Raw genomic sequence first — 11,888 nt, 5'->3', positions numbered from 1 at the left:
CCTTACATTGAATATAAGGTTGAAAGAAAATGAAAAGGGGGGGGGAGAGAGAGAGAGAGAGAGAGAGAGAGAGAGAGAGAGAGAGAGAGGAGGGGGGTCCTCTCAAAAATTAAATAGGCCAAGGCACATGCTGTGATCTCTCTTACCCACCTGTCCTTGCAGCATTGAGAGAGAGAGAGAGAGAGAGAGAGAGAGAGGATCAAAAAATTAAGTAGGCCAAGGCACATGCTGCTGTGCTCTCTCTCACCTACCCATAGTTACTTTTTGACGAGCGTCATGCGTGTTTTTGGCTGCAAAATACTTGCAAATATTTAAAATGCTCGTCAAATTTTTTTAAATTACTTGTAATATATAAAATGGCATTCAAAAATTATAGGAGGATACAAATACTCGCAAATATTTAAAATGCTCGTCAAATTTTTTTTAAAACAATACTTGTAAGTTTATAAAATGCCATTCAAAGGATACAAAAAGAATATATTTCACCAAACCCCTCAATTTTCGCTCAATTTTGAAGGGCAAGCGTGATCAACGCTAATTTCTTTATTTTCCGACACCTCGATTTCTTCACCTGCTGTTTGTTTGTCTGTCTCCTCGTGCGCGATGCGTGCTGCACTCCCAACACGCCACTTGAACTCTGTACATCATCAGAGTCCTCCTCCTCCTCCTCCTCCTCCTCCTCCTCCTTCTCCCTCATCTCAGCTTCAACCCACGAGCCTGCAGTCTCTCGCGCACACAGTCTTTGCCCACTGCACAAGGAAGAAGCTCTGCATTCGTGGCTTCCGCTCAGGTATCCTGCAGCTTCTGTCCATGCCATAATCCTGTTTAGCAAGGCACAAACAGGTGATTTTGGGGCTCAGAAAATGTACAAGAAGAAAGGAATATATATATATATATATAAATTCTTGCTAAATTAATTGCTAAACTATATTTCAATGAAGTTACTTTAATACCTTGTTTAAGTCCTGATTTAGCTTCAGTGCAGACACAACATTATCCAACGCTAATTGCATTTCTAAACACAAAGTACCACACAGCAGCCTCAAAGCAGAAGCCAACATGGACTCCCCACAGAAGACTACATGGATGAGAATACTCGAAGAGGGGGTTTTCCGATTCGATTCTACAGAGAAAGCAAGAGAAGAGGCATGGCCATCACTCTCTTTTATGGATCCTAAACAAAGAGAAACACCCTTGGAAGGTGTAGACATTGAACACACTAGACCCCATTACTTGCCTCATTGCAGTCTCCATCAAGACCAACAAATCATGACCATCCAGGTGATCTCATTTCTAGGTTCTAATTGTCCCTTTATTTCAATTCTAAATGTTTTTTCTAACACTCTTTATATGATTATTTGGGGATCTGGGTGGGGATCAATGCCAAATGGAAATGATTTTTTCAAAATAATGCGTAAACTGATGACCCTCGTCATGTTCAGTTACCCGATGGCACATCCTTCTATGGTACGGGCGAAGTAAGCGGACCATTGGAGCGCACTGGCCAAAGGGTAAGATCCATCGGTCCCATAGTCTTGTGTTGTAACACTGTGGTTCTTGCATGCAATTTTAGGAGTAGAATAGTCATGGTAGATTGCTTTGTGCATTGCATACCTTGTATCTGAAAACTCCCACATCTTTTGGACATAAATTTCTTCAACTTACAAATAGTGGAGCATCTGACCTCAACCTGTAACTAATATCTGCAAGTTAGACCGGCCTATGGCAATCATCATTGGAGGTTATTGGATTTTCTATACATAGCTATATTTTAGCCAAACAAATACATAAGTAAATAAGTATTTAAACAAATATATAGCTATATATATATATTTGGCACATGTTAATGTATTTATCTATATAACATACACATATACACATAAATTAGTGGGTGTATACAAAGTTAACATAGCTAGATATGTTCGTGTTATGCGTGTACATATATATTGTAAACCTTTTATAGCTTTATTAACATGATTAAGACTTAATTAATGAACATAAGACAAATACTGCAGGAAAGACTGAGTTGTTTGCATTGAGATAGGGGCCTTTCTTAAATAGAGGCCAAAAGGGTACAAGTCAACGGTTATGTCCTTTGGACTTAGGGGTGTGTCTTTTAATGAATTGTTCTTTGATAGTGACCCATGTGTAAGGGTGTGACCCTTCGCAGGTGTCCTTTCAGTTAATAAGAGATTAAAGAGTAATTAAGGAGAGATTAAGAGAGTTAGTCACAATCATGACATTCCCTCCCACTTAAAATAAGACTCCGGCTAAGAAGAGATGGTTGTCTTTGAAAGAATTCTCGAAGAAGTTCTAGATATTCTTGTAAGTCTTCATCACTTTACCAAGTAGGGTCGGAATCATCAAGATCTCTCCATTTAACCAAAAATTCTGTAGTGAGTTTATGTCGTGTTTCTTTCTGTCTCACATCAAGAATATTCTCTGGAATTAAGAGTATGTGTTCATCTTCGATTTCTGGAACATAATCCAAAATATCTAAAACTGGAAAATCACCGTCCATAAACTTTTTGAGCCAAGAAATATGGAAAGTTAGATGAATTCTATCCCAAGAAGGTGGTAACTTCAACTTATAACTGAGAGATGAGTTCTTCTTAATAATACGAAAGGGTCCATAATATCTTGGACGAAGCTTTGGGAAGACTGATTTCACTGTCTTGTATCGATGAGGGGCATATATAATAATACCAAGTCTTCTTCTTGAAATTCAATGTGACGACGATGCTTATTAGCTGTGCGTTGATATTGCTCTTGGACACTGATCATCTTATCCTTAATCTGTAATAGAATATCTTGCATTTCTTGAATAAGTTAGTCTGCTAAAGCCACTTTATGTTGAAGAACAAAGTTGGCAGGAATAAGGGGAGTATGGCCATAAGCTGCTTGAAAAGGTATCATTCCAATAGCTGAATGATAAGAATTATTATAAGCAAATTTCACCAAAGATAAATATTCTTCCCATGAAGCTAATCGAGACTGAACATAATGACGCAACATTTCTTTTAGAATCTGATTAACTCGTTCCTTTTTTCCATCTGTGTGTGGATGATAAGCAGAGCCAAAGAGTAAATTTGTACCAAGAGACTTGAATATCGAAGTCCAAAAATGTCCTGTAAACTTTGAATCTTGATCAGAAACTATAGATTTTGACAATCCATGAAGTTTGAAGATATACTGTATGAACAATACTGCAATATCTGAAGCCTGGGCTACTTTCTTGCATGGAATGAAATGTGCCATTTTAGAAAATCTGTCAGCCACCACAAGAATCTGTGTATTGCCTTTAGAAGAACGTGGCAATGAAGTGATAAAATCCAAACTAATACTTTCCCAGCGTTCATTGGGAACTGGAAGTGGTTGAAGAAGACCAGCTGGAACTTGTCTGCTAGCTTTCATACGTTGGCACGAGAGACACGTTGTAACAAACTTAATAACATCTTGCTTCATTTGAGGCCAATAGTATGTAGCTGTCAAAAGACGATATGTCTTGTTGATGACTGGGTGTGCAGCATAAGTGACCTCGTGATGTTCTTTCACTAATACTCTTCGAACATGAGTATCATGAGGTACACAAATATGGTCCTGATAATATAATAAACCATCCACTATTGTATATGCTCCATAAATCTTCAAGTCGGAAGAAGTTGCATTCTGAGAATTGAGAATTCGAAATGCATTTCCAAAATCAGGATCCTTTGAATAATGGTCCTTAAAAAGTATATCCATTTCCATTGTAGAAATAGCTAAGACCGAAGCTGGCGGCATACGACTGAGGGCATCCGCAACCACATTGATAAGACCAAGAACATACTCAATCGTCATATGAAAATTGGCTAAGAATTCGACCCAACACGCTTGCCTAGCATTCATAACTGGCTGCGTGAAGATATATTTCAAAGAATGATGATCTGTTTTCACCACTGAATCCGCACCAAGGAGATAATGTTTCCATGCACGATAGGCATGAATAATAGCCAAAAATTCCTTGTCATATACCGGGTATCTTTCTTGAATTGCAGAGTGCTTATGACTGTTAAACGTAATAGCACGTCCTTGTTGCATTAAGACGGCACCAGTGGCAATATCAGAAGCATCCGTGTAAACATCAAAGGGAAGAGTAGGGTCAGGAATAGCCATGACAGGAGTTGTTGTCAAAGCTGTCTTTAAATTTCCAAAAGCTTGTGTTGCGGCTTTAGTCCATTTGAATGCAGGAGCGGACTTTAGAAGTTCTGTGAGAGGAGCAGCTATTTTGGAAAATCGATGAACCTTTGTGTGATAGAAGTTGGCAAGTCCCAAAAAAGAACGAACATCATGGATGTTTGTGGGAGTTGGCCAATTGATAATAACCTGTATTTTCTTTGGATCCACGGAAATACCGTCTGCTGAAACAACATGTCCAAGGTACTCTAAGGATGTCTTGAAGAATTCACTTTTGCTTGGATTAATATAAAGAGCATTGTCTCGAAGCACCTAGAAAACGATCTTAAGATGTGCCTTGTGTTCTTCCATATTACGACTGAACACCAGGATGTCGTCAAGATAAATGATGACAAACTTGTTCAAAAAAAGACGAAAAAGATCATTCATCACTCATAAATGTTGTAGGGCCATTGGTTAACCCGAATGGCATGACCAGGTACTCGTAATGACCATATTTTGTGCGAAAAGCTGTCTTATATTCATCACCTTCGTGAATGCGAATTAGACTTAAGATCAATTTTGGAGAAGACCTTTGCATGGAGCAATTGATCAAACAATTCATCAATGCACGAAAGAGGATACCTATTCTTGATAGTCAACTTATTAAGGGCACGATAGTCGATGCAAAGGCGCATAGACTTATCCTTCTTTTTCACCAAAAGTACTGGAGCTCCAAAAGAGCTTTTGCTTGGTCGAATATGTCCTTTCTTCAAAAGTTCGGTAAGTTGTCGCTGTATCTACTGAGATTCCGTAAAAGAAACTCAATATGGAGCACGAGTAGGTGGAGCATTGCCAGGAAGGATATCAATAGCATGGTCGACTGGTCGTCGAGGTGGGAGAACCGCAGGAAGCTCCTGAGGAAAAAGATCCAAGTATGGAGCAAAGAAAGGTTGCCTGAGATACATCACCTTTGTATCTATGTTCTTGGGAGGATCGTTGGTTGAATAGACCATTAAAAGTGCTGAGAAACAACCACTCTTGCGGACCCACCGTTTCACTTGAAGAGCTGAAAGGGTTGGTGTAGAAGGTTGGTCTCTGATTCCTTTGAGTGCCACATGCATATCATTTTGAGCAAATTGTATAGAATGGTTCTGGAAACTGATCAGGGGATCATATCAATACAACCATTCTTGACCAAGGATCATATCATAATGTGCCAAATTCATGACTTGGAAATCCAATTTGTCACAATAGTGCTGAATTCAAAAGGAGAGGTGTTTGGCAACGGTGTTACACAAGGATGTGGAACCATCGGCAAGCTCTACTTCATAAACAACAGCACTTGGAGAAGTCCGAATCTTCAATCTCTGAGTCAAGATGGTTCCCACAAAGTTACGAGAACACCCACTGTCAGTGAGCACCTGAATAGGGTGACTGGAAATAGAGCCTTGAAGAACCAAAACCTGAGTAGACCGCTGGGGCAATGGTGAAAAGGCACCTTGTGCTGTAGCAGTAGCGGTAATCACTGAAGCATATGCAATAGCATGGTGATTAACTGCACGCTTTCCTTTGTCAGCAACTAGGGGTTTCTCCTCAGAAGTGGAGGGTTCAGCATTAGAATTTTGTCGATGGGTTGGTCTTTTGGGGCACTCAAACCAACGATGAGGTCCATTACAAATTGTGCACAATCCCGTCTTTTGTTGATCCCGTCCAGAAGGAACAGTAGAAGGACGAGGATTGCGAGATTGGTCACGTCTTTGGTCCGGCCCATGATCCGAACTGCGTGGTTGGAAGGATTGAGAACGTCGGAACGGAGAAGAGGACGATCCTTCTGATCGGCGAGGGTGTTGAGAATTATTCCATTGGGGATTAGGCCGGGAGGTAGGAGTGCCAGATGACTCTCTGCGACTATCTCGGCTCATGCGAGATCCATTGGCTTTCTGAAAGTCATTAGCTCGACCGGAAGAGGCCGAGTTTCGAGAATTAATGTCTGCAACGCGCTCGGCGTATCGTATGGCATCGTCAAGATCGATAGGGTTATATTTCTGAACATCGGCACGCAGTGTGGGGTTAAGACCTTCAGCGAAGGCATGAAGTTCGTCCGTTGGGGACAAAGAGTCAATCTCCAGTATCAAGTTGGTGAACTGGGAGCATAGAAACATGGGACGGGGAACGGGAACGGGGACGGGGACGGGGAACGGGACGGGAACGGGGCAAAAGGCCGTCCCGGGGACGGTGGAAAAAACGGCAATCTGAAAACGATTGTTTTTTTGCAATTTTTTTTAACACACTTGATTTACACTTAGAAACCAAGACATTAAGCACAAAATTGCACCAAAAAGAGGAGAAATGCATAGTCGTATTAGCAAAAAACTATAATGGGGCGCCGATGGCGTGATAAACAAAAGTGAGTGTACAATGATCAATCTAAACAAAAATGCCAAATGGCATAATGAAAGGCCCAAGGAGGGTGTACACTCAAGGCAAAATGACTAAGTGCCAAGATACAAGACTCAAGAGACTAGGCAAGAGGCTGAAAAGGGTGAAGATCAATCGTGACCTCCTCGGTGAAGTCCTCCATAGGCTGGTCCTCAAGTGGGAGGGGAGGGGGAGGTGGGGGGGACAATGCCTCGGGCACAACCTCAAGCTCCTCTAAAATCTCGGCCCTCTGCTGATCAGAGAGATGTGGGTCCTGCTGTGCCTGCTCCCATTCGGTGAAAGGATCTGCCTTCTTTGTCAAGCCCTTGCAAAGCATTCGCAAGTTGGCACTGACAAACACCAAATCATTTGCACGCTGTACACCAAGGCGGTTCCTCTTCTTAGAGGCAATGTGGCTATAAACTGACCAGAGTTGCTCTAGGCAACTGCTACTGCAAGCCTGTGAGAGTACGCGCACAGCAAATTCCTGCAACTTTGGAGTTTCCGCACCATAATCCTCCCACCAAAGTGCAGACCCTACCTTGAAGCGGTCTGCCTGTGCATCTGCCAAACCAAAAGCCCCCCGCTTCTCTCTATAAATCTGCAATTGGTCCTTGATTGTGCGGCGATCCTCCTCACTAGTGTAAAGGCGATCCAAGGTTTGTCGAAGGCCTTTGCTCACCTCTTTGTCCTTGTGTTGCCCTTTGCCTTGAAACTCAGGATCAACAATGTAGGCAGCAGCATGGAGGGGAGAGTGGTAGGCTTGCCACCTTTTCAAACATAGGGATTTGACCTGTTTATAGTGAGGCTTGACTTTGAACATTGCTTTTAGCTTCTCTGTCATGCGATCCATTGCCTCGTACACTTTGCCAATGCATGGTTGAGTGGAATCCACCACCCTAAGGAGATCAATAATCGGTTGCACCATCTCCACAAGCACCTTGGCCTCCTCCCACCATGCTTTCCCTGCAAAATTTGCCGACCGTCGTGGAAGCCTCTGAAGTGCGTGCAAACTCATCACTGAGGAAGAGTCCCCTCAATGCCCCGCTACATGTACACAAGCGGCCTAGCATGAGAAAGTTGAATGCAAACCTCGTCTCGGAATACTTAAGAAGAGAGAGGCTTGACTTCTTGGAAAACTCGTGCTGCACCCTGTGATGGTTGAGGACAAAGGTCACTATTTTGTTGGCACCCTCAATGACAGGTGCAACCCAATCCAAGGCCCCTATGTCTTTGATAAGGTTGTTGAGGCAATGGGCCATGCAAAAGCACACGGTGATGCGAGGATAAGTTGCTTGGAGAATTGTCCCCGCCGCCCTATTTGCCGGTTCTCCATCCGCACATATGGCAATGACATTCTCCGCCCCCACCGTCTCTAGTGTTGTTGCCCACTCCACAGCAAGTATCTCGGCACTCTTCCCCGTCCTGGAAGCATCATGGGAGTCGACAAAGTATGTCTCCCCTCGTGAGTAGGCAACAACTCCATGGATGGAGCGCTTTCTAGTGTCACTCCACCCATCAACGACGAGGATAACACCATTTTCAGCCCATTGCTCTTTCATGTGGTTGGCCGCCACCTCTACGCTTGCCTTCTCCTTGTCAAGGAGAGAGGTGCGGATGGTCTCCGAAGAGGGGGGAACATAAGAGGGTCCATACTCCGCTATCAATTTGCACATGGCCCGAAAGTATGGAGATCTATCCAAAACACCATATGCAAAACACAAACAAAATTCAGATTTTTACCATCATTTAGTCTTTTAAGTTTTAGTCTTTAAAGTTTAGAGCATGATATTTGAATTTTGAATAGTACATGAGCATAGTGCCAAGGACTTACCGTGCCGCCCGAAATGCTATGTGGTCATGAAAGAAGAATCGTGCCACCGCCATGTCCACCTCCTCTTTCAATTGAGGGTTCCAATTCTCATCAAGAGTACTTTGGCGTCCCCGGGAAGCGGATGCCTCTCTTGATGAACGAGGTACATGCGGCGTTGATGTTCTCACAAAGGATGTGGGGTCGACGGCCACTTGAGGATTGCGTTTTGCCAACTCGGCTGCCTCATAAACCACAAGCTTTTCAAGGAGCTCCTTCTTCTTCTCGGCCGAAACCTCCTTGCAAAATTGCACTTCGTTGCCGGGCTCATGCAAGAAGTGAGCACGCACTTTGTGGGCACCGTCGGTTCGCTTGTAGCCGCAAAGCTTACATACCCATGGTCTTGAACCACCCCCTTGACCGTATTGCGAGCACTCTACCTCATCCCACCAACTCCATCGATGTACGGCGGGCCTCCTTCTTCGTGATGGAGCGGGTGTTGAAGTGGTGGAGGCGGCGGCGGACCCGGGTTGAGGAGAGGAAGGGGTTTGAGAAGAGGATGCCATAGTGATAGAGACTAGAGTAGAGCTTGAGATGGATGGTAGAGCTTGAGAAAGAGTCAAGATGGAGAATTGGGATGGAGATGTTGGAGAAGGAGAGCTTGGACAATGGAGAGGGTGAGCTTGGAGAGGGAGAGCTTGGATGTTGGAGAAGGAGAGCTTGAAGAGGGTGAGCTTGGAGAGGGAGAGCTTGGATGTTGGAGAAGGAGAGCTTGGAGAGGGAGAGCTTGGAGAGGGAGAGCTTGAACCTTGGGTCTTGGAGAGGGAGAGCTTGGAGAGGAGATGGCTTGAGGAGAGCATGGAGGTCTCTTATATAGAAGATGGGGAGCCATGTGGGAGAGAGAGACTCAAGGAAGAAGCCTTGGAGGAGTTGCGCATCACCAAACGGCTAGGAGAGACAGCCGTTGAAGCCCCGCCAACGGTCAAAAACTGCCGCCAACGGTCAGTTTGACCGTCCCCGTACGGACAGGGAACGTCGTTCCCGGAACGTTCCCGGAACGCGTTCCCGGCGTCCCCGTTTCGCAGTCTGGCTGCCGTCCCCGTCCCTCCGTCCCGCGGACGTCCCGCCCCCGTCCCAGGCGTTCCCCGTCCCTAGGGTCCGTCCCCCCCGTCCCATGTCACTATGACTGGGAGATATAAGAGGCCAAGGAACCAGTTTGGTCCAAATGGCGTAAGCGAGTACGGGCTTGGAAATCCGCATTGGTAGGTATGAACTGCTTACGGAGGACCCGCTCGAATTTTTCCCACGTTATAACCGATTTTCCGGCGTGCTGTCATCGTGCAGTGTCTTTGAGGAGGGATACCACAAAAATCACCTTTTTGGAATCAGAAAGGGTCATGGTTTCAAAGTATAACCGCAGTTTGTAGAGCCATTGGTCTAAGATGCGCTTATTGCGCTGACCACCATAAGAGTCAGGGGGTTTAATTTTTAATTTCTTTGTTTTACTGGCTTGTAAAAGACGATAAAGAGTTTTAAGGTCGTCGCCTTCTACCTCGGAAGGAATGACGTTTGCGTCTGCTGGTACTGTTGCTGAAACATCTGCTGCTGCTGGTACGGAACTCGTGTAGGAGTGGCGATCCGTGTGGAGCTGCTGGATCTGAGAAGCCAAGGATGCTATAGACTCCTGGAGTTGCTGTTGAAGTTGCTGCAAAGCTGGCTGCCATTCTGGAGGGGTTGGTATGTCGACAGGTTCTGCCATGAGAGGAGATGTTGATGTAGAGGCTTCAGGGTGATGAGGCTCCGGGGGTTTTTGCTGTTGATGATGCCGCTGGGCTCTAGTAAGAACCATCGACTGGAGGGTGCGGCATCTGGAAATCCTGAGAGGAGAGGCTATGTATTGTTGAAGCGGCTATAGACCATCCAATATAGTAAGGGCGATCCTCTGGGACTGGGCTCGCACGAGAGTCTGCTACTGGAGAAGAAGGTACAGGGGTAGAGGCAGCTACTGGTGTCAAGGGTGTATACACCAGTGTAGAGGGGCGCACCGTGAAAGATGGATTAATGTCCTCAGAATAGGTGCAATATTCATGAAAAATGATGCGACACTCGGGGAGGATATCGCCCAGATAAGGATGACGCCCGAGTATAAAACAATAATGATCCAGATCTTGTGTAGAAGTACGAACACGGATCACCCACACGTCGAATTCTCGGAGGTGAGAAGTCGGTGTGGCCATTTGAATGCAGTAATGAATGGGCTGGGAAAAGGGGGGCACACTCAGTGGAACAGGGGCTGAGATTGGTGGAGAAGCACGGGTAGGAGAGGGCACTATGGACTGAGAGGGTGTGTCCTGTAAATAACTGAAGTCATAGGTTTCCTCTGCCATAAGCCGTCGGAGAAGAGGCTAATTTGTGTCCACGTGATCTGAGAGGTGCTTTTGAACGCGTAAAAAGGGATATTGGCCCCGGAGGAGTGGGGAGCCCACAAAAGAGTGAAATGGCGGGTTTCTGATATGTTAATACTCCACATTATGTGAGATGTTTATGCCCAAGAAAATGGAAAAATCACACCTGAAGGAGGTTGCCATAGTAAATAGTGTTGCTGGAGAAGAAGCACCAACGATAGTAGCCGTCAATTCAACAGAAAACACCAACTACAAGTGGCTGGTCCAATCACAGGCGTAGACAACAGGATGCCAGCAATGAGGAGAGGTACGGGTGCTGAATCTGTGGAGGAAAAGGACGGCTGTACGTTGGCGCGAGGAAAACCGTATGCAGGATGGCGGCGGGTGCAGGCCGAAACTGCTCAAGCAAGGTGGTGCTGTTTCGTAGGGGCCCGTAAGGTGAGCTTGTGGTTTATTTTATTTTATTTTATAAATGTGTTTGTACACGTGGCATTAAAGCCTTAGAGTCATGACCTTTGGTTGGGGTTATTAGGTGTGTTGGGTTTTTTTAATAAGAAAAAAAAAAATCAGCAAAGCAATCGTGCACTTCTCAATGGCAGTCGACTGGAGGAATTTCCACGAAGGGGTGCGACTACTCATGGGAGGGGTGCCAGTCCATGAAAGGGTGCCGGCTGAAGAGGTAAGCCTCCTGGATTGAAGGGTTGCTTCTTGTCTTGCCTTTATTCAATAGTTTCCTGCATATGGCTGGCCCAAAATTAATCAATAAAAATTGGGAGTTGGGGGCTGAATTGGATGGGGCATTCTCTCTTGCTCTTCCATTCAACACTTGCTACACCCAATTTTAAGGTTTGGGCAGGCTAATTTTAGGGTTAGGGTTAGGACTGATTTTAGGGTTAGGGTTTGGGCATAACATAGGGCGGAAAAAGTTTGCTCTGATACCATTGTAAAGCTTTTATAGCTTTATTAACATGATTAAGACTTAATTAATGAACATAAGACAAATACTATAGGAAAGACAGGGGCCTTTCTTAAATAGAGGACGAAAGGGTACAAGTGAAGACAAACATCCCTAGGAAGGGGTGTGGCTCTTGAATCAA

The 11,888-nt window shown here is 44.8% G+C and overlaps 1 protein-coding gene across 3 annotated transcripts in view; it reads left to right on the top strand.

Moving 5' to 3' along the window:
• The first annotated feature begins 511 nt into the window (after positions 1–511).
• HGL1 (heteroglycan glucosidase 1) overlaps positions 512–11,888 on the top strand; it is a 77,238-nt gene continuing 65,861 nt past the window's right edge. The window contains exons 1-4 of one of the 3 annotated variants that reach the window (XM_086783796.1): positions 537–637; positions 829–843; positions 986–1,281; positions 1,443–1,511. In XM_086783796.1, coding sequence (XP_086639922.1) covers positions 604–637; positions 829–843; positions 986–1,281; positions 1,443–1,511 — 414 coding nt within the window. In that variant the 5' untranslated portion in view covers positions 537–603. Of the gene's footprint in view, positions 791–828; positions 844–985; positions 1,282–1,442; positions 1,512–11,888 lie in introns of all 3 variants that reach the window. The other 2 variants (XM_086783795.1, XM_086783797.1) reach the window with 2 other exon arrangements.

The sequence above is a fragment of the Cibotium barometz genome, chromosome 46 (assembly GCF_041138505.1).
Source record: "Cibotium barometz isolate CiBa-2024 chromosome 46, ASM4113850v1, whole genome shotgun sequence".
Taxonomy (NCBI): Eukaryota; Viridiplantae; Streptophyta; class Polypodiopsida; order Cyatheales; family Cibotiaceae; genus Cibotium; species Cibotium barometz.
This window is presented reverse-complemented; position numbering and strand designations above follow the sequence as displayed.